This window comes from Calonectris borealis, chromosome Z (assembly GCF_964195595.1).
Source record: "Calonectris borealis chromosome Z, bCalBor7.hap1.2, whole genome shotgun sequence".
Lineage (NCBI taxonomy): Eukaryota > Metazoa > Chordata > Aves > Procellariiformes > Procellariidae > Calonectris > Calonectris borealis.
This window is the reverse complement of record NC_134352.1, coordinates 69,706,171-69,729,595: the sequence shown is the minus strand read 5'-3', so window position 1 is coordinate 69,729,595 and position 23,425 is coordinate 69,706,171. Positions and strand designations below refer to the sequence as shown.

Sequence of the window (23,425 nt, the reverse complement as noted above, 5' to 3'; positions counted from 1 at the left end):
ACTTAGATGTTTTTTCCTTTCGCTTCCCTAGGGAGTTTGCAAATGCTGCCTGTTTCTTCCTTACATTTTCGTCAAGAGAAGAAATTCTTCTGAAGACTTTACTTTTCCCGTTCTTAAAATGGAAGTTTTTCTTATTTTTCTTTTGGATTAGCAAGCAAAGGCAACAAATGCAATCAACTGCTTTTCTATTAGCTGAACATTTCAATTGCTGAATGCGTAATGTAACTAAATGGTATGTTTAAAATTATGGCAACTAGCTCTTCTAAAGCAGTATCGTAAGTCATAACGGCAGTGTCACAATTTTATATATAAGAGAACAAGTGGTATAGAATAAAGTGTTGCTTTATTCTAGTACCCTGAAAATTTTAGCTGCTCAAGACCTTCTCTGTGCGCTGAGAGGATTTTAAGGAACAATGCAGTATGCTGCAAGAAGTACCAACCAGACAGGATGCATGATAAGAACCATACAGGTATATTTGTGAAATTTCTATGTTCTGTATAATCACAAAACTGGTTTTGCAGCCTTCACAGCCTGCAGTAATTTGTGCACGCATAAGGAATTATTTCAGTTGTATTCTTATATGGTTCTGTATCCCCTTTGCTTCTTTCACCTACTCTGAAATACTGCTGAAATATCTGATCTGTACAATATTTAAGTGTTTAGCCGATTTAGAATTACAGTATAGTAGCACAGACATATGGCAGGACATCTTAAGAAAATTCATATCTTAAGTATTCAGAACGTACCTACATTTCTTCCTCATTTAAATGAAGCTAAGAAAACTTAAAATGAAGACATTCAGAGCAAATTGCAAAACTATTAATGTTTCATTCAAATCATGATAAAGATTTCCCTTTGACCATTTCTTTGGTAAAAATGGCTTTGTCACATTTGCTTCATCTGCTAGTAAAAGGCATTTTCTTTGGTGGAAATACTTTTTTGGTCTTACAAGTCCAGCTTTGTCATACTTAGATAATAGGCCCATTCTATATTACCTGTTCATTCAGTGAATGCAAGGTTAGTTCAGGACATTAACTTAAGACATAAAATCAAACAGATCAGTCATAAAACAGGAAGTCTGATCATGTAAAAACCGCCCTTTAGCAGTAAAATGACAATGTTACAGACAGCAAAGGTCTAAATGCAGAATACATTATTGTCTGTATAAAATGAGCAGTTTCACAGCTATTTTAAAAGCATCTTATTTCTCATAAGTGTAGAGGAGTTTACTTAGAAGCATAGTGGATGTTTAAAATGCATAGCCGCACACATTTTCTGTAGCTTTGCGATGACTTCCACTTCTCTTGGGTTAAATCTCCTGAATTAAAAAAGAATAAACACATTTTCTTAAAACATTAGTTCTATTATTTTCTGCTTAATATTTTCCCATATTTGTTCAAAAATAAACTTAATTCCAGTTTATATTTTACAATTTTTTTGAATGGTCCAATCTGCAAATCTGAATCTGATTCACTGAGTGTCATGTGCCAAAGGGACTTTACAAGAATGGACCTTAGATCCAATATGGGATAAATCCTTGGGAACCTAAGTCACAGCAATCAAAACAAGTACAATAACGTGCGGCAAACAGAGGAGAAAATATACTCTTGGAAAGTATTTGTTCTTGATTGTTTTCTGTTTTGTTACTCTCTTTATACAAACTTTACCTGACATTTTTGTTTCTGTTCTTTAAAACAAAGGGTATAGAAACAATCTTCCTTCAGGTAGATGGCTCGTGATGAAGAAAAACAGTATCAGCAATGACATGAATGCAAAATCACTCACACCTCTCATCCTGACATGAGAGATTGGGGTGCCAGATGCAGAGGGGAAATAACAAGGGGAAATAGCTACAGTGTGTAGGATTGGTCCTCAACTGACAGACCATCCTCTGACAAGCATTTCCAGTTGGCATAAGTAGAAGCAGCCTGTAATTAGACTGTAAAGAGGGCAGAGAATCAGGGAAGTTCATTATGTAGCTTCCACAGGGCTACATATCCTCTGCTTCCTCCTTCTACCACTAATCCCTTCAGTCACCACCTATTAAGCTCTGTCTTCTTCCCTAAACTCCTATAATCCTTTGTTTCATATCTCTGGTACTTTCACATTCCCCACTTGCTATTACACTTGCATCCTTCCTCCATAAACTCACTCGACACACAAAATACAGCCTGAAAGAGCAGGATTTTGGATACATCAGCAATTCGTATGCATCTCAGCACCTAACCTGGCATTCACAGAGATGTTTCATGATCAGGAACCAAGCGATTAAGCAGGTTAATCTGGGTCCTATTTTAAGGACTTCATGGGTGAACCAAAGTATTAAACCAGAATGATGATGATAGCATTGAATTAAAAGGGTTTGGACTCACTTTCTTGCTGATATTACATCATAAATGACTACATATTGGTTTATCTAAACAATGGTTCTATTACTATGTTTTTCCCACATAAAAAAAAAAAACCAGACTGGGATGGCACAGTGGATTTCTTTGTCCTTGTATTAGGCTGCTCAAGAGAAAAGTAAACTCTGGTCTCCCTTTCATCTCTTACCTTTTTAGGAATCAGATTAAACTCTTCTGTGCCTAGCACTACTGTTTTCCAGACCATTGCTTTCTTCTGATTTACTATAAGAAAGAGACGTTAAATTCCAAAACTCAACTTTTAAGTATAGGATGAGCACAGTCATTCCAGTCCCACAATTCAACCACAGGGTACATCTTAAAACGTATTTGATTTTCTCTCTTTTAGCATGTGAAGTTATAAGAAAAAACATTAAACAAAATTTAAGCAACCAAAATACTGACTCTTGAAGTGTTTCAGCCAAGTAAAAAAGGCTTAACTCAATCCCCCTCAAAAATCCCACAAAGTTCTGGGCAGAAGTTAACATTGGTAGTATTCCCAGAAATGATTGCTGTACTATCATTTCATTCCGTGTATAGAATTTGTATATAAAGTGAATGCTCAAGTAACATACAAGCAATATACAGCTCAACATCCTCAGAACATGGGCTGAAACAGTCACATGGCTGCTCCTTCTGGATCATCTATAACTAGCTATATGGTGTTGGTCACAATCAAGACTTGAATTAACAATTCTCTTGCTAAAAAAAAAAAAATCTGTTTCTGAATCACTAGCCTCCCACCTAATACATTGTTGGATATGACTGTGTAATCACAGACTCATCAACCAAGTTCAACTGTATATATGTTAGTCATCACTTCACATAACAGACCAGAAAAGTTCCTTTGGAGCCATTCTCTCTGGTCCACAAATCTACCTTCTGAACAGCCAGTAGTTGAAACAACTTTCAGTTAACAAAATCAGGCAAGTAGTACATGATTTGATAGATTTTCCTCATATGTGTTTATCTAAGAGAGAACTCCAAAGTAAAGATCAAGCAGCTGATCAAAACCACATCCCACATCTCATCAAGCATGACATTATTTTAGTGCACTATACTGTGTTACAATCCTATTGTAAAATAGTTTCAGCATGTTTATAAGAAGCAGGGCTGTGCAACAAGGGCAATTATTCAATTTTCAACCCAAGACATATCCCCAAACACTCAGCAATGTAATAGCATACTATATTCCCAAGGCATACCCCCACTTCACAGTATAATTGAATTACAGCTTTAGAGGTGTTTAGATAAGGGGAAAAGCACTAAAATATGTTTTCAGCTAGCACTGGAAAAAGGAATGGGAAAGTGAATACAACACAGGGAAACAAAGGTCACTGCAGCAAGAAATTCAAAAAGGGAAAGACAGTGCTACTCAGAGGGACAAGAAAGGGAGATAAACATAGGAGGAGAGAAGGGACTGCGGGGAAAGAAAACTGGAGTAGACTGGACACATATAACAAGAGGAACTGCTAGGCTGCATCTTAAAACAAAAGGAGAATTAACAGGCCAAATGAAGTGACCGGGCTTCAAAGTGATGGGCAGAGGGAAAGAAATATAGCTTATTTGAGCAAGCAAGCCTTTAGAAATGCATCACCCTAAGGAGGGGGGAGCCAGCATGGGAGCACCACTCCTCAAGCAGCAGAACCGCAACAGAAGTGCCTACACCTGCTCCTTTGGCTCCAGTAGCACAGCCGTTCCTGTGCCCAGGGAGCCCCAGCCTTCAGCACAGCAAGAGGCCACCCAGAGAGGTTGGAGTTACCACCAAAACAGCCAACACCAGCTCCCAACACCCCAGCAACTACAGGCTTACCTAGGACAGTTAGGGCTTTGACCACATGCAAGTGAGAGAAATGTATGTTAATATGGACAAAAAAATACATATGAAAAAAATTTCAAAGCCTCATCTGTAAAATTTCCACCTGAAAGTTATTTTCCTCATAGTTACAGCCTTTTAGAACGAGCTTATAATGAGGACACATGGTGCTCTCACAAAAAAGTGAAGTATCTTCCAAACACCAAAATGAAATGCCAAGCAGAAAACAGCACTCTGCACACTCTGGAATTAGGAAGTCTTAAGGAAAGGAATAAACTGTACTTTCACATTCACCATCAACCCTCACCAATGGGGTGAACAATAAGGTATCATTTTATACAACACACTGTAATATGTGAAAGAGCAAATATTTAACTACAGTACTTACAGTTGCTCAACTTGGTCAAATTCTTTTTCATCTCCTGCAAAACAGAAAAAGGATTATGTAAGGTCTCAATTTAACAAACAGTAGAAAAGTTATGTTTAATTATATTATTTACCCCATGTATAAGCAAAACAAAGTCTTATTTTTTCATTTTATTAGTTTCCTTAAATTTCTAATTCAAGTTATCTTGTTCCTCTATTCAATGGAATTACCTGCAAATTTGTCAAAAAACTTACCTTGCTCAAGTATTATTAATCTGATTTTAATACATGTTATATATTATATATAATATATACATATATGTGTAAAATAGACAAATGCATGTATCCATATATGTATAATACCACATATGTATAATACATAGACACATATACATAGATTTTATATATACGTCACTTTTGTTTCATCTTGCACATCTAGTTCAGCTCATCTGTGTGTGCCTTAGGTTCAGCAACCAACATTAGTGCATTCTGTTTTAATGCATTTTTCCTTCTTACTCAATTTCTTGACAGAAGTTTCTGCCATCAAGTCTACTAACAGTTGCTTCCATTCCTAAGCATTCCCCAAAGAAGTATAGCCTCTAAATTCCTTTGTCTTGTCAGGAAAAAAATACAGACTATATCAAACTCTTTGTATACAAAGTATTGTTTTTTTGAAAGCACTTTGTACCTGAATTCTAGACTCATAGAAGAAATTTAAAAATCTAAAATAATGCAATGTTGTAGAAAAAAGTATTTTATCAGAAAAAATACAGATATGAAAATCACACTGAAATTTATATATGAAGCGCTATGGATCCTACTTTTCTACCTTTGGCTGCAATTTCAATGGAAAGCTAGAAAAGACAAAAAAAAAGACTTACCTGCACGTTTCTCTTTCTTTTTCGAATAGATCTCATAAAGGAAAACAATAGTTACTAAAATAACAACTTCTGCCACAATTGCTAGAAAGGGTTTGAGAGGCACCATGAGGGATAGAACTTTAAGCTGCAGCTTTCCTTTACTTTTCCCTAGTTCAAAAGCAGCTTCACACCAATATACACCATCATCTTCCTTGGTGAGCTTCAATATCTTCAGATGGGTTACACTGGCAGATATTCTATTAATTACATACTTGTCTGCCAGCAAAGAGTCATTAATGGCAATCTGAAAATAAAAAATACATAACAAGTCTTATTAATGCAATGAGAAAGTGTTTAATCAAATTATTTATATTATCAACAGATAGTTGTATATAGAGAGATGTAAAATGAGTTAAGAACAAGTGGTATTTGTGAAGTCTGTTTAGTCCACCTCCAAGGAAAGGATTTATCTCAGCTGGCCACCGTGGTTCTCTTTACATTCAATGATGGAAAATACGCACTTTTGGTGAGCAAGTTGACTGACCCGTTTTAGTCTATTTGAGATCAGATGAAAGGTACCCTTGACTCTATTGACTCTCCACTGACAAAGGCAGCTTCAGGTGTCAGGATCTAATGTCCAGGTTTCACCACAGCACAAAGCATACACTGTCAAGAAAGTTGAGCTGGGAACACTGCTTCACTGGGAAATGTGTTGATACGTCTTAAAGTCAACGCTACTCTCCCGTAGTACAGCAGAGACTGATCTATTTACCTCCTCTCCGTTGACAGTGCTTACCCCAGAAAAGGGCTAGAACAAAGTGGCTATGCTTCCAAGGCTAAGGGGGATCCTGAAAGGTGAGTGTGTGAAGGAGGAAAACTGCTGCGTGAGATTCTTCCTCACAGCCTTTAAGGCAGAAGCTGAAGTGAGAAGATATTTCAGCTCCTTCAGAATCAAGTGGCACAGCGTTACTTCCACCACAGAAGGTTATCCTCCACCACAGGATAACCTCCTTCAGGTCCAGTGCCTCAGAGAGGTCATACAGGCTGGGAAATACAGAAGTACTTGTACCTGGAGGAGGAAGAGAAGGGACATGCTCCTGTTCTCCCTCAAGCCTCCAATACCTTACGTGTCTCTTAAAAGAGTGTCCTGTTATGGTAAGATTTTTTTTGTGGTATCAAGTAGTAAAATTCGAGCATCATTAATACAGTAAAGACAAGTATCTCAAGAGTTATCTGATTTGTTTTACTCTTATCTAGGCTGTAAGAGTATGGCAGGGACTTTTGGAAAACAAACTTCATACGAACCAGAACAAAAACTACATCCTTGTAATAATGAATACTTCTAAATATCAGATTTTTTTTTCCCCATCTGCAGATATTTACATTAACTTTAATGGAAAAGCAGTTTGTAGAGCCTACAGTGAAAAGTCATTATACTTTACAAAGTGTCTGTACTTGTTTTTTGCCACATTGTTTTGCTTGGCCAACAGATGGAAACCTTACCTGTTCACTTCCATTGGTCATATACCAAGTCCAAGCAATGGGAGTATAGCCAAAACTTTTACAAATCATGACAGCTGTATCTCCTTCATAACTGATTATGGGTTTTTCCCTTCCTTCAATTTTCGGTACTAAGAACAAATAGGAAAACGTTCATCAAGTGAGACCTACAGGTGTTAATTACAGTATTACAAAAAGGTAAAATATGTTTAGATATGTATTTTTAGTAGTCCATTCATTTCCTTTTCCCATAAACACAGATGATTCTATAATTCATGACATGATCTAAATGAAGAGTCATTTCAGGCTGATATTCCATATACAGAATTTGTGCAGAAGACTACAGGAATCCAGCTCTCGGTTGCTGTGTGATCTTAAAAGTTGCCAACTAATACTGAAAACCAAGTGATAATCAGACTGATTTCTACCCTTGTCCATTTCCTCTTTCCCTTCCTTGACAACTGTGAGCTACATGCTTCAGTTCTAATACACTTGAAACAAAGATACTGATTTTTCTGCAATTTCATTCAATCTGCAAAAACTGATAGAAATCTATTCCATCCGTAATGCTACCATGTAATGTTATCTGGCAAGTTGTGCATTCGGAGAACTTTTTTTTGTGATTAAGACAAAACTGCAGATTGAGGGAGCTTTGTAGTTACAAACATTTTCTAAGGTGAAGTAATGACTTGTGGGTGCATGCCAGTAAAGAGGACTTTTGGTCCAATCTTGCTAAGGACAGAACATGGCCACAAGAAACAAGACATCAGATTATAAATTAGAGCCATTTGTCCCAGCCATTATAACTGCAGATGCCCCGCAGCCTTCCAAGAGCAAAAGACCAAAAAAAGCTGTTGAATATACTGAGGCATCCCACAGATATAATTAGAGCTGAGCAAACATATCATGATAGAGTATGTAGTTCCCCTTCCTTCTTCCTTCCCTCTTTATTAGGATGTTTACCAGCATGTTTTCCTCAGATCCATTTATTTTAAATTTTAGAGCAATGAAACTTGAAGTATCTTGTAAGTACAGATCCAGTACATCTCTTAAATTATATTGGTCACACAAGACTAAACAGGTCAAGAGCTTGCTTTCAGCAGTTATGATGGATCAATTTGGTACAAACTAAGATTGTTCTTGTTCCCTCCCCTTGTTGACTGGCTGAGCACAAATTAATTGTCCCGAAGAGTTCACTTCTCTTGAGTATTCAGACTTAAAAAAAAATTTCCATTCCAGAAATACATATGAAACCAATTTGTTAATAAAAACCACACTGCTTACAACCTCAGAATTTTCTGCACCAGACATCAGTCCAGCCTCATTACTAGTGAAGTCTTCTCACTCCATATGTATTTGTTGTAATCACTAAACACTATTCTTCTAAAGACTAGTGGCAGAGTATCTTCACCACTGTCAGTAAAAGGGACAACTTTACTAATAACTGCTGCCACTTCCTCTGCAATTTATAGAACAGAAAAAAACAAAAGCAGGTTGGGAAAAAAAAGAACATGTGAAAACAAATAAAAAGCCCTTGTAAGCAGCACAACATTTTTATGTGGCAGTCAAAAAGATTTAGCCATGCTGATCTGTGGCAAAGCAATATCTTTACCACATGGCTATCCATCATGAGTTCTGAGATCTAGCTCTGTAACAGATTAGTTAATCACTGAACGTGTGCAAGGAAATAACATGCTTTGTACCAGGTATTTTTGCAAGTAGATCACCCAGAATTTGGTGTCAAAACGCTGCTGCTGCACAGAAAAAACAAACTGTTGAAGACATGAACAGACAGGTGACTGCACCAGCATTTATACCAGTCAGATTTCCACACTGGTTTAAGACCACAGTTGTTTCATAGCACATGTACCTGGACAGCTACTTAAGGATCCCTCAACAAAGGGCGAACACAAATTAATCTATTCTACCCTTTAATATAGCTATTACAACACTTCACAACATTTTAAAATACCCATGAATGGTCTCCATGTTTAATAATTTGAACTTTCTACAAGCGTCTTAAAATGTTATGGTTTTCTGCAGACCTGGGTAAAAGCTCAACTCCTCAAAATCTGCAGGGTTATGCCAAGCCAGGATAGGGGGGAAGGGGAGGAGAAGCAACATCCAATAATGCCTAACTGCCTAGAGGAAAAGCTATTGCAGTTAGTTACAGCAGTGATTACTTTACCCACTTTAGACTGTATCGACACATTACTCATCCTTCAGTTTGAGAATTGTTCTCTCTGCATTATTGACTGGAAGATTCAAGGACTTTTTCCTATTTCCTTCACTCTTGCATTAATCTTGAAAAGTCTCAAGTCAGTACTTTTTATGGCATCAGAAGTGGCAGCATTCAACCATTGTGAAGCAATTCTCCCATCTTCGAGTAATAAATCAACCAGTCCTAAGTACTGTTCTGGAAAAGATGACTTCCCTATTGAGTCATCCCTGCCCTTATGAAATAGTTATTGTATACTTTGAAAAGAATAAGGTCTCCTTTGACTTCTCTAAATCTAAAAAGACTTGGGTAGCCATTCAACTAAACCTTACCCACATGTTGACAAGAAAAATATATAATCATTTTTAGAGATTAAAAGGTCTGAATAAACTACAATTTTGTCTTTCTTCAGTCTAGTCTTCTCTGTCTGAAGGTTTGAAAGAAGGTATCAATATTACTATTCAAGACTTAAACACAGATGACAGTTTCCTCAAGTCATATAACCAGATATCCCACTGAACAAAGCCAGCCTGCAGCACTGAGAATTACAAAGCCCTGATGCTTAGTTCAGCTGAGGTCAGGGTAGTTATTTGAAGAGTTAGGGGTTTTAGGAACCTGTGTTCAGGAAGAATCTTTCTTATATATCACAGTCTGTAGAGCTTTCACAGATCAAGTGCTCGCCTTGCTCTTTGCAAAATCTGGATGGTGGGAATAGAGAAGGGAATAGCTCTCACTAGAGATGAAGGTTCTCAGCAGCTTGTATTTGTTTCATTTCCACATGTCTTCCATTCTCCTGGATTTTGCCTACTACTGTCAAGGGCAACATTATTGGAGAAGAGAATACAGAACAGAAGAAAGGGCACTCATACTGCCCAATGAAGCACACTAACTTTTAATACAAGAGCTATTCTTACATTATATAGAATGAAAGATGCACTAAAGCAGTAACTTGGTGTTTCAGAAATACATCTGAATTTGTTCAAAAACCTGCCTTGATTCTGCCAATCATTGCTCCTTTTGTAACACCGAATCTCAGGCCAAACTTTCAAGTCATTAGCTCTGCTTTTTGAAGAATTTATCTGAGACACCATCCTTTCCTCCCATCCCCTAGAAAGTGATGAGTATTCACTCCTGCTGTAGGGGTGGAGAGGGAAGAGGAAATCAGTTACTCATTTAGGAAAAAAGTAGGCTTGTATGTTCTTTTGGTTGTTAGCAAATTTTGTTAAAAAGGCTTTTAGTTTTTGCTTCAAAATTCTTCTTCCCTCCATGCTACAGAAATGACTTCGATAGTGATTCTCAATTAGCTTGACTGTATTAGTCACTGCTTATCAAATTAAGTTGCAATTTCCATACTATCCACATACCATATTAATACAGGATTTCAATAGTCAAGTGAAGCAAAATTTAAAATAACTTGCCTTGTAAGAGGAACACAGCGCTGATTTCTTCTTCACCTTTCAGAGTACAACTGTAACTTCCCAGCTTACTGTTATCCAAGATCCACAATCTTCAAAAAAAAAGTTTCACCAATTCCTTTTTTGCTTGTATTTTCTTTTGTCCTACAACTATCAGTGACTGCTAATTAATTCTAAAGAAACCAGCAGAGATTAGTAGTGGAGCAGAGAACATACATCGCCAAAACACAAGGATTCAGGTTTAGTGCAGTGTAGAAACAGCATGACATTTTTAAGAAAACAGAAGAGCACAAGCAGACCTGGGAACATAAATATAATTTTCACCCTTGTTGCTCACAGAAGGCCAAACATCTTTAAACAGTATGATCTACAGGTTACCAAATTAGACATGGGTTCACCATGTGAAGTATATAGCATATGCTATGTATGACTTCAGAACAGATTATTTAAACGGTTTGTTCTTTCTAAAGCCAGTCAGTCAACAGCAAGCATAGCTCCAACAGAACAGTTTTAAAGGGCTGTCATCCAATGAAGTGCAGCATCTTCTCTGTTGGTAAACTACGCATTTCACAGGCACTTTGAAAAAGACTTACGTGGTTGTGTGTGTAAATGGAGTAGAAGAAAAGTGACAGTACATTCTTATCACACTTTCTGTCATAGAAATTTTATATAAATATTATTGATGTTAAGAAACCAAAGCAATGCAGATATCAACTGGAGACTGCCTGGTTAAAAACAGCCCATTTACAGATTTTTAAAGGCCAACAGTAAATTATATCAATTGAAGAAAAATTTCTACAACATTTCTTGAGTCTCTGTAGAGGTTTGAAAGAGTTAAGAAAACCTTTAAAAAAAATCAAAAACATCTTTATTGCAAAGCTAATTTCTTCTCTCTCTTTTGCTAACTATGAAGGAAAAAAAACTGGCCATTGACGCCTTTCAGACTTCTGCAAAGCAGCACTGAGGTAGAAAAGAGAATGTGGAAAATGGGGGAGTGTAAAAGAAATTGAGGTATTTTAGCAATCTCAGACTGAGATTACACTTCACTTACTGAACAGAATTACTGGACCTCAAAGAACTGTGTCCTTATTGTATATTCTTGTCTTGAAGAAACCTTGTTCTCCCAGCACTAGAGGAAGAACAGGAACTCCTCCTCCAGGCTCGAGGTTAACTGCAACCGTTTCCCTTTCCTCCAGCTTTAATATGTTGATTAGGAGCATGTATTAATCACTGCATTTGGCCCTTTTCTAATATAAACATGACTAGTATTGGGCAGTGTATATGCATGTGATAATAACTCCTCAGAACCTGCAAGTCAACCTGTAAAGAATGCTACTTACTGGATGCTCCAGCTGTTTTCAGTTTTATTGATGTGTCTGATTGTTTCATTTCCCCTCTTCCAAGTCACTTGAAGACTTTTCAAATGAGAATATTTGTTGTCCAACCTGCATGAAAGTTCAATTCCAGCTGCACTGTCCAAAGTGATATTTTTTTCCACGGAAGTACCAGAAACACCTAAAAAGTTTAAAAAATTGTTTATGAAAAACATATTACTTCATTCTGGGGGAAAAGAGATTCAAAGATTGTGTTTTACATATGCTGGATTACAGGCGGATACAGTGTGTTGCTGTTATACTTTCCAGGGTAAAAAACTGCAAAATCAGACAATCAGTGCTTGACAGTAATTTTCTTAAGCCATAACTGAGTTATGATACACATCCATTACAAAAATGACACAGTCACTCCATTCTGTAGGTAAACTTCCTAGAGGGCTCTAATATAGAAACATAGATATCCATTTCACTGAAAACAAGACAGACCTATGCGTCTACATAATTTAATCCAAACCAAAATATATTAAGTACTTAGCTCTCACCAAGGGGAACAATGTCTGCTCTCAGTCTAAACTTCCTTTTTGACTTCACATTTGGTATTAAAAAAGCAGGATTTATCTGATTAAAAATATTAGTAAATATATAAAAAGTTCTATTAATAATATCTAAAAGAGTTAGACTTGTAAATATCAATAAGCATCCAGGTTTTAGCCAGTTGCAGATACTGTGAGATTACAGCTAATGTCCTGCTGCTAGTGAAGTTGATAAAATCCACAAGCGTAACATGGTTGGATCTGGCCTTTCATGCTACAGCTACTCGAAACCAAATCATCTTCAAACCCATTTATGGCTGCCTTTGCCTTCCTAGTGGCAAGCCAGTAGAATTATAATATGAAAACATTCCAATACAGTAGAAAAACCTGACACTTTTTTGCTTTTAACAAGCTCCATGAGCATAAAACAAGTGTATCCAAAAGGCAGGTTTCAACAGCAGGTATCTTCTCCGATCCGTACAAGCAGCCTCTTATAAAAAAAACCACCTCTGACTTTGTGCCTGTCAGCACTGACATTTTATTTTGTAATTGGCCTTTTCTTTCACGCCTTCTAGATAGAACTGTGGTTAGTCCATCTGAATACTCCACAAAAATTTATTTCATGCCTCACCTCAATCCCAGACCTACCCTGTAGTACTTGATGGTGGTCAAAAAAAGTGCACTTGTATTTCACAGCTCAAATTCTTTCTGAGGGAAAAGGAAGTTTTAAGGTACAGCTCACTGACTTAGTAATGCGAGTCATACCTGAGAAGCAGTGAAGTCTGGCTTCACTGTCAGATACTCCCATAGAATATTTGAACTTTACTGGGTCTGGCAGAGACATTTACAGGCTGCAGAACAGCACGCCCAGAACTCCAAGTCCCAGCCAAAATATTACAGATCTGTTGAACTGGAGTTAAACTTAGAGGTGCAACACCTCGGTCTTTTACAGCAGAACAAAGTCAGTTACTGCAACTCATTTATTAGACCCATTATGCTCAATAAATGAGCCAAGCGTAACTTACCTTGTTGAGGTCGTTTATGATCAAAGTAGTTTTGCAAATGGAATTGGTTTCATAGTAGCAAAAGTTTTACAGTCAGATTAATTACACCAGCTAAAAATAGAATCCATACCTTTTGAGACTATTCTAAAAATAAATCCACACTTTAAATGAATGGAACATGAAAACTCTATGCTGTTGAAGATTAACCGCTAGCCAGACTGCTATCTAGGGCATCTCTGTACTGAGAGCGTATGTACCAGAACAAGAAATAGACACTACATTAAGTTTTCCACTAGAAGAAAATACAGCACAAATGCTGTGCAATTATGTCCTTAAAGTATCATACCAGTACTTTGCAAAGGAGTTCTAACTTATATCCTCCAATCGAGAGAGATTTCAATTATATCAGTTTTTCCAGTTGTCCACGAAATTAGTTATAAATGCTTATTTGGCAACTGGGAACTTCACATCTACTTTAGGAAGAGGCTTACCCTGCCTTTTCTCCATGCTTTAACTCTTGTAATGCTGCAGAGCTGACTAAAACCTGCTGGTTAACAAGTACCCTAGCTTACGTGGTTTTTCCAAGCAGATTCACTTGTGCAAAGAAATTGTCACTTGAATTGATTTGGGGGAACAGATAGCTACAAGTTGTTTTTACTTGTAGTTTTAATAAAAAAGAATCATTCTCTGCTGCAAAATAGTTATTAGAACACAAAACTGAATAGTGCAACAAACTTATTCATCTTTTCTTTTACTGAGCTCATCACTTGCTCACTGCGAACATCTTAACTTTATCAAGAAGATGCTATCCTAGATACTTCTACAACTCATACAGAAGATTGTGTGTAACCATAGGCATTCAATATAACATAACTGGAAGAGAAAATAACACACTCACCAGGTAGGAGTACCTCATACTCCACAAAAGTGACATTAGACACATTCTCTTTGGCTGCCTGCTTGAATTCTTGTGTGGTAAGATCTGGACGTAACAAGGTTGTGAGGGAAACAAAGTGATATGTTATGATCCTGTAAAGGTAATGATTCAGCAGAATGTCAATATGGTATTGCAATTGTCTCTTATAGTAATCTTGGGGGAAAAAAGGACTTTGCCAAAGGCTACTATGGAGATCCTTTCATACACCTTGTGTGTTCACAGCCAGAACCTTAAAGTAGCAGTGTTGTGTGGCCACTGTTACAGTAATTATGCCATTTTAGAAGATGGTTTCTAGCTTTAATACAATGTTGTAATTGTGAATGTCAATACTCTAAACAGGTCATAACTATCTATTTCACAGCCTGATGCAAAGAGTTACCTATACACGTGGCTTTTCCTAAAGCTTACAGGTGTGTCCTAGACCTGTATAGGACTACATCAGTGTTTAAGTACAGCTTGGAAAAGTAGTAAGCTTTAGAAAAATAAAAAAGAAGAAACAGAAGGACAGAACACTGCCATTCTCAAAGCCACTACAATTTAACAACACAGCCAGAACGCCAGAGGTAGACTATCTAATCTAGATACAGCTCTAATGAATGCGGGGCAAGGACATCCTGTGCTCCACTGGAACACGGTCGGAGTCCCTCACTGCTCCACAAAACTCATGTTATACTGCAGGGAACTTCCTTCCACACACAAAGAATATCAATATTGACCATCATTTGCCTGACTAAAATACTCTTTTCCTTCTCTGAGAGAAAACTACATTTATGAAGTTTAATATGGCCAGCAAAATCTCTTTCTGTAGGGCTATGGAGAGCATACTATTCAGAGACTACCTTTATAAAGCTCTGCAAAGCTTGACACAGCTATCAGGCAGGCAACTGTAAGCATAAACAGTCTGTTCCCACCACTATACTTGTTCTCATGCTCTGTGCCTTTCAAGAACAGAGCAAGCAAGCAAATTAATAAGCTACAGCTTTAACTACAGGTGTAGCCCAGCTAAGGAAGCATCACCCTTCCACATCTACACACATAATTGTTTCATTAGTACTGTACTATCGGCATACAAGTTCCTAGTAAACTGAAGTACACTGTGGGAGAAGACAAAAAATTATGCTTCAAGGAAAAGTCAATTCAATACAGTTATAGCAATTTTCATTTTTTTCAGTTTCCACAGTTACTTTCTATACAGCTTTAAACATCAAACTCTTTGCCTTGGTAATTATCAACTAATATAAATCCTCCATAACCACTTGATTAAAAAATATCAAGGTAGAACCTTAGGGTAACTGAAATTTAAAAATTTAGGTAGAAGACAACATCTGATTGCTTTTACCAGGTATAGATACATTATGTCCAAGTGTCAAATGATCTGAAGGGCTCCCCTGAGTTTGCCAGTTGGCAGTTCGTGTAGTTGTCGTGGGCTCTGAAAGGTGAAACAAACCAGTTACAAAAAATGAATTTTCTTTCAATTTAGTGATGAAACAAAAGAAATAGAGATTCCCCCGCCCCATGGTAGATAAAATAGACTAAATGTTTTAAGCCACATGTTTTACATGCTTGCAAAGTAACTTTATTGTCAGTTATTTTATAATGCATTTCAGGAATATATAAACAGTAGTTACTGATTGAATCTGCCTAATCATACAGCATTATACGAGAAAATTATTCTAGTTTTTGTAGAAGGAAAGGGGCTTCATTATCTCTCCTGTCCATGGATTGAAAAGGTTCCCATTCACAGTTGGGAAAATAAGAAAACTGGGCTACAGCTTCAGTCTTCTCACTGAGAGAAGCACTGGGTGGCAGAGTTGATCACTGTGCAGTAGAAATAGTGTCTCTGAAAGCCTACATCTTCTCAGAATTACTGCTCCTCTTTTCCTGCATAAAATACTGAACTTTGAGGTAAGGTTCTTAAACAAATGCCTCTCAGCTACCGTTGAGAGAATCTGGCTGTGGTGAAGGAGGTCCCTGCTAGTGGATTGCATCTGAAGGTCTCTGAGCAAGCATAAGCAGAGGTACCACATGCCTTCCAAGTTGCTGGCCCGTTCCATAAAGCAGTGTTTTTCTTTATCAACATGTCAGCTCACAACACAAGGAATGCTATGCCACAGGCATTCAGCCTTTTGCCTGGCTTGTTCCATCTGCACCTTCATACTTTCCCTCATGCTTCAACCAGTTTAATATGCTTCAACCAGTTAAGTAACAATAAACCTGTATATTAAGGTGGACGATGCGGAAGAACAGAGCTTCAGGCTAGTTCATTTGGTGGTTGTTGACAGTAGACTGTTGTCAGTCTCAACTAATAGTCCAAAATGGCTTTTTAAGCAAAAAAATTACGAAGCTGTCCCCTAGCTCTAGACACTAAGTCCTGTTCCTCTGGACAAGAGCACAAGCAAGCCTTGATCTCTGCCTGGAGAGACAAATTAGTCCAAGCGTTTACCCCTGAAATAACACATGAAGGCTGGAAGTGTTCTGGGGAATCTTCCTCTGTCTGTCTGGGCAAACACCTTGACGGCATGCCAAGGTTGTCATGGATCACCTGAGTTTATGTCAGTCTAGTACATGCATCACCTGGTTTGTTTCTGAAATCCCTCATGATGACAGATTCAGAAGGCACCAGTGCCAGTTCATATGGTAGTTATCTATCCACAAAAAACTAGACGACGTTTAAGATGTCTTGCACACTAATAGGATCCTCATACTGACTTTATTCCTCAATCCACATATCAAATGAAAATAGCCAGGTGAGGTCATATTATACAAAATACTTTGTGTATTTTAGCTCATATGTATATGTGTGTTTATGTATGGAAAGAGTTATTGAATTTATTAGCTATTGCACTCCTAGTTCTCAACACACATTGTGCTAAAAAGCTCTGAAGATGAACACCAGGTAAATAGCATTATCATCTCCATGACAAAACTGTAGATGGAATAACTTGTCAGAACTTGCTTGAGTTCATGTATAAATATAACTTAGCCCATGTTTGATTTGCATTAATCAACATGAGCTTTGGTACACTGCTGAATTCCTGCTGCTCTGATCTTTATGGAGAAAGGAGGGGTGGGAATCAACAACCATTGGTTTCTTCTCCTGCCTGAAGCTTATACTCTGCTCCCTATCAAAACCACAATTAAGGTCCAGAATATGGTGAATACAGTGTGGGGACAAAAGAAGGTTTTGACACATCCATAATTAAAAAAAAAAGACAGATGAAGCTAGCAGGCACAGTGATGCAAGGGCATTATTGTCCCTCTCACTAATACAAGAGCATAAGGAGGAGTCCTCACGTGAAAGATTATCAGGTATAAGTACACAGAACAGAACCTGCCACAATGGTTCTAGTTTGGGAATTGTCCCACCTCCAGGATCATTGCCTTCTTTTATGGCATATATGCATAAGGGCAACAGGTCACGCAGCTGGCAGTTTGATAGCTTTTTCCACAGTCCTTGAGATGCCCACACCACCTATGCTCTTGCAGCAGCTTTAAAAGGCCTAGATGATATATTTACTTCTGTTTCTTCTGAAGAGTCACAATCTTATTTCAAAAGACTTATTTAGTATGAAAATGTAAACTCTACATGGTAATTTAGGATCACTAGGAAAAAGTATTATAGCTTTAGGTGTATTGAAATAAAAGAATTACCAGGTGTTGATTCATTAAGTCCACCTTGCATCTTAGTCAAAGAGTTCACCTGAGACTGACTGGCATCTTGTGGTGTCATAGTTGGATCTACAAAGAAAAAAGGGTTTAAAGAAACTTTATTCTCTCTCAGCTGAGCTGAGTTAGAAATATCTAGTTCATGAAAAGCATTCAAACAGAACCTCCTCACCTCAGACTACTACCTCCATTTTTTCCCCAAATTCTGGGCATATATCAGCCAAAATGTGCAAGAATTACTTTTCATTAGTTCTTTAACTTACTTTAGGCAAGAAAAGATTAAAGAACAGAGGCAGTATTTACTGGACCTCTAATTTCTACATACAGATCTTTTTCTGTAGTTAGCCTATAGTCGGGCAAAGCCATTCTTCAGAATATTCCAGCAGACCAATAAACTTTATAACCTGTACTCAAATCCTGTCTTGTTTCTGGGCTTAGATCACCATAGCTTACAACACTGACACTAGTTGATTATTTTTAAACATAGACTAGCCGATTCACTAATAGAATAAGGACCTCATTACCTCACATGTCTACCCTGTTTAGAGATGCAGTGAATAACCTCCTTTCCTTCTATTATCACCTTGGTGAGCAAAACAAAACGCATCTGTGTCAAACATGGACTTCACCAAGTAATGCTAATGACTATTCCCATTTTCCTTTACATGACTGCAAATCTGATTCTGCTCCTATAATACAGTTTTAATGAGCCAGGCAAGACTCTAGGGTTTTGCTTTATATTCTTGGCTGGAGAAGGAAGAGCAGGGGAAGAGGCAGAAGACTTGCTTAGTTTGAGTATATTGCTGTGTCACTCTTCTATTAAGAATTCAAGGACCCTAGGTGTTTTATAAAAATGGAGATGTTTGCTCCTTCCTTTCTGTTCCCACATTTGGGTGACAGAACTAGTTAGCATAAAATAAACACTATATCTTCACATTCTTAGGTATTCCAGGACATTTCTACTGCCATAGCAGCAGGATGTGCTCTGAGTCTGAGGAAGACTGATCTCACATTAGCAGCTTTTAAGTGATTTGGCCAGTAGTTACATAGGGAAAAAAGGACACATGTTTTGCAGTTGTAATTAAATTTGGGACAGTAATAAGCTCTGCTAGACATCCAAGACAGCAGCAAGCATAGGTGAAAAATGAAAAGCTAAATCATTCTCTAAGTGTGTTCAAACTTGTTGAGAACCATGTGCCTTCAGCAGAAGATAAAGTCAGCACCCTGCCAGTTCCTACAAGTGAACAACACTACTAACACTCCTACCCCATTTCAGCACTACAGGCATAGACAACCTACAAACTCTCCCACTGGCACCTCCAGCACACAGTTACTCCAGACTACGTCAGTCATGCCCGGCATGTACCATCTGCCTTCTCAATCTGCCCATCACACTTCAACCAGTTTGGATCAAAAGTAAAACAAGGTAGTCAAAGGATATGATTAAAGAATTAAGCATTAGGGGGTCTTGACAACAGGCTCTTAATTTTTCATACTTTTTCATACCAATTCACTGGTCCCACAGCTAAGTGTTCTCTCCCAGCCCTTCACCCAAGCAAATAACTTAAGAAATCTCCTCTGTCTGAGTATTTGCTGGCTCATGACCCAGCCAGTAAGACAACTGAGTCTTACTCTCTGCTTGACAGAGGTGCTGAGAGAAGGGAGAGCTATTATGCTTCTGATATTCATGGTAAGGTTGAAGAAAGGTCCATAAATTTTTACATCTGCAGCATCTTGAGGCATTCTAAGCATGTCATGGGTCACCTGACTGCGTCAACTTAGTAGATGCATCACCTGCACAATAATTAAAATCCCCAAAGATGATAAATTTAGAAGGTGTCAGTGCCAAGCTGTACAGCAGCTCTGTTATCTCTCTGCAAGGAAGCCAGATAACCTGCAACATGGTTTGCATACTAATATGGTTCTCATCTTGGCTTTCTTCCTTGATTCACATACCAAGTGAAAGCAGACAAGTAGTGTTACTTCAAGTCACCACTGCTTCCACATCTTGGCTCTTATCTGTCCATATGTCAAACTACATAGCACACAGATAACATTGCACCGCTCTTATCCTCTCATATACACCCACTGAATAGCGTCAGAGATCAAGGTGACCCAGCACCACATGACTAGTGTCACCAAACCAGGCAGTGATTTAAGCAAGTCAAATGGAATAACTTCTCAAACTATTGAGTCACGGCTGCATGCCTTAGCCTATAATTGATTTGCATTAGATTCAATCAATAGTGTGGTAGCTTGCTGAGTGCTTGTTGCCTTGATCTTTACGCAGAAAGGAGTAGGTGAGAGTATAAGGTCACGAATTTATTTTTCTACCTTACCTCTGCTCCCTACTGCAGCCAATATTTGGGGGATAAAGCGTGGATGTACCATACTTGTCATCACCAGAGCAATTTCAGGCTTTAAAATCTATTCGCTCTCTTTTTCAGCCAGAAAAGTGGCTGAATAAGAAAAGGTTGAGATACAATTTGGTTTAATTTAACATCATTGTTTTAATGTTTAATGTCAATTAATTTAATATTAATTTTATACTCTGTGCAAGCACACAAGCATTCAGTAGCATCCAAAAACTGCCACCAGCACCTCCCAGTGCTCCTAGAAAAGGGAAAAGCTGAAGGCTGAGCTCTCCTGACGCACCAGAGGATCCACATGAAGGACTTTCACATGCCCTGATGGAAGCTCTTTCCTCAGAGCAAACCAGAAAAATCCAACCTGGAAGCAAAGTCTGTAAGAAATGAGGTGTATCCTCTACTTGTATAACTCCTTGGTATCTTTAGGGGCAGTAGCCGGGAGATGAGATGTAGTGCATTTGCTTTTCCTGCAGGAATCTGGCAGCACATACTGCAACTAAATTAGGCAACCACAATGGCAACCAAATGAAGCAGCAAACTCTGAAGAACAATGTCATGACTCTTAGTGAGAAATTACCCTCAACTCAATACAGAATAAAAGTTATGGTTTAAGTTTTTCAAAACAATTAACTAAACAATTACGGACTCTTGCTTTTACTGCAACCATTTATTTTGACCACAGAAGACCGCTGAACCCCCGCATCTGCAGAATGCACACCGTTTCTGGACTTCACTAGAAGACAGTTTTAGTTCTCCTCCCTCCAAGGGAGCATGAACTTCCCTTTGCTGCACCTGTGCAGATAGTCCCTGTGCTTGACTAGGTTTTTGCACTTTTGGTTAATAACCAATGGAAGAGCAAAATACTCTTCCTCAGATATAAATGAGCATGGAAATCACAGTATGATGCCTTCCTACCTAGTTCAAACAAATACGAAAGCTTTTAATATGAGTCTGAAAAACAACAGCCTCACTTTATACAGATAAAGGGTACTAAAGCAAGTGACTCATTTCTGATGTCTGCTCAAAACCAGACATGATATCTACCACTTTAGGAAGATGGTAGATTTGTGGAAATTTTGGAAACACAAACAGGGTTTTGTTGGGGTTTTTTTTAGGTGTTTGGGGTTTTTTTTTCAGAAGAGGATATAATTTCACTGATGGCTTTACATAAACTTGGAATTGCTTCAACCACCATTAGGTACATTTTTTAGCAGTAATAGTCACCAAAAATAAATACCATGTGGCTAACTTGCCATAATGCGAGTCACATGTTCCTACAAATATCAAGACATTTACAGTCACAAAGCTTTTTGATCAACGAAATAAATTTTTAGAAAATACTTCAAGTTTTATGTGTGTGTACATTAATACACATACATTTTTTAAAGAAGCTTTAAGAACTACAAAGCAGATTTTCCTCTGTGTGCGTACATAAATATATATATTTTAATCAAGCCTTAAGAACTGCAAAACACATTTTCTGTCCTTTCACATTACGAGAAACTACTACGAATTTTACAGAAGTTATCATCACACAAGGAGCAGTACTGCTCCTCCCAGTATTAGGAAGACCAAGAGAGGCACTAACAAACATGTAACTACCTTCATATCACACACTGGAAGTGCAGCTAAACCTTTGATTAATTAAATCCACAGCAATAATGTTCACATACATGTATTGGCAGAACTTTCAGCCTTGGCAAGACATGCTCCAACAATTACGTCTTGCACAGCAAACATCAGCAATCTGATATTTCATTCTGTATTACTCTGATGCTTCAAAAATAGGGATTAATAACAGAAATCCACTAGTTTTAGAAATAATCTCGTATTTCCTTAGAAGTGGCTGGCCTGCTCCTGAACTGCTGAAGACTACTAGAGGAAGAGTAGGGCTCAAATCCCTCTTCCTTCATGGATTTTAAATGCTACATTTAAAAACACAATATAAAATCCTCCAAGGAACATTCCTCACAACCTGCTAGGCATACTGATATTTTAGTAATTCGACTTGCCAATTTGGTTTTTTTCAGGACTAAAATGCTGCTTTACTTGGTAAGGATAGGGCAGCAATAAAACACTATGCCTCAACCTCCAAGTCCTGCACCTGCACCTAACAGATCCTCCTGCTTGCGAGGCAGAAAGCGGGAGATGGCATCAGACCGCAGGACGGGACTTCACCGGATGCGGTTCCGCACACGGCAGCTGCCCCCCGGCACGCACACGCGGGGAGGCAGCGCTAAGGACCACGTTACCGTTCATCAGAGGGCAGCAGAGGAGGGGTCCCTACTTTCCAGCAGGCCTCGAGAAACCCAAACACTTTTTTGAAGCTAAAGACGAAAGAGCGCCGGGGGCGGCAGCTGCCCCCGTACCGGGTGCCGGGGAAAAAGCAGCGCTGGGGAGTTCCGACCCCGGGGAGCAAAACGAACGCCTCAGTCGTTCAAACAGGCAAGGCCGAGAGACAGCCGCCTTGCCGGGCCCCCGCTTCGTCCCCCCGGAGAGCCAGGGGATGCTTCGGGGCAGGGAGGACCTTTGCTCAGCCGCAGCTCCCAGGCGGTGCCCCCGGCCCCCCTCGCCCCAGCCCACCCCGACGCTGAGGGCGGACGGGGCGGCTGCGGCGTGACAGCCGCGCGGCCCGGCCCGGCCCGCGAGAGACGGGAGCGTTTACCTGCGGGGCTGCCGACCGAGAGGCTGAGGCTGAGGCAGAGCAGCAGCAGCCGCCGCCCCGGGCGCTTCCCGGAGAAGGCGGCAGGCATGGTGCCCCAGCCGCCGCCGCACTCCCACTGCCGCTTCCCCCGGCGGCGCGCAGGCAGCTGGCTCGGCTTGCCTCGGCCCCGCACCGCCCGCGGGCAGCGGCAGCTGAGGAAGCCTCAAGCGGGCCGGAGCGGCTGTGGGAGAGAGGCGGCTGCTGCAGCTGCGACAGGGATCAAAGCCAAAACAAAGCAGCCCCAGATCCACGAAGAGAGCAAACGTCGGGCAACGGCCGGCAGAAGGCAGCCTGTGAGCC

At 39.1% G+C, this 23,425-nt stretch overlaps 1 protein-coding gene across 1 annotated transcript; it reads right to left on the bottom strand.

Annotated features, from left to right (window-relative positions):
* On the bottom strand, positions 1-23,257 carry EMB (embigin). The gene is made up of 11 exons (XM_075136580.1): positions 23,087-23,257; positions 18,038-18,124; positions 15,726-15,815; positions 14,348-14,446; positions 11,919-12,093; positions 10,582-10,670; positions 6,949-7,076; positions 5,467-5,749; positions 4,608-4,641; positions 2,555-2,628; positions 1-1,319 (listed from the first exon to the last, which is right to left on the bottom strand). Exons 1-10 carry the CDS (start codon positions 23,172-23,174, stop codon positions 2,571-2,573), a joined length of 1,131 nt encoding a protein of 376 aa, XP_074992681.1. The 5' UTR covers positions 23,175-23,257; the 3' UTR covers positions 1-1,319; positions 2,555-2,570.
* Positions 23,258-23,425: the final 168 nt, after the last annotated feature.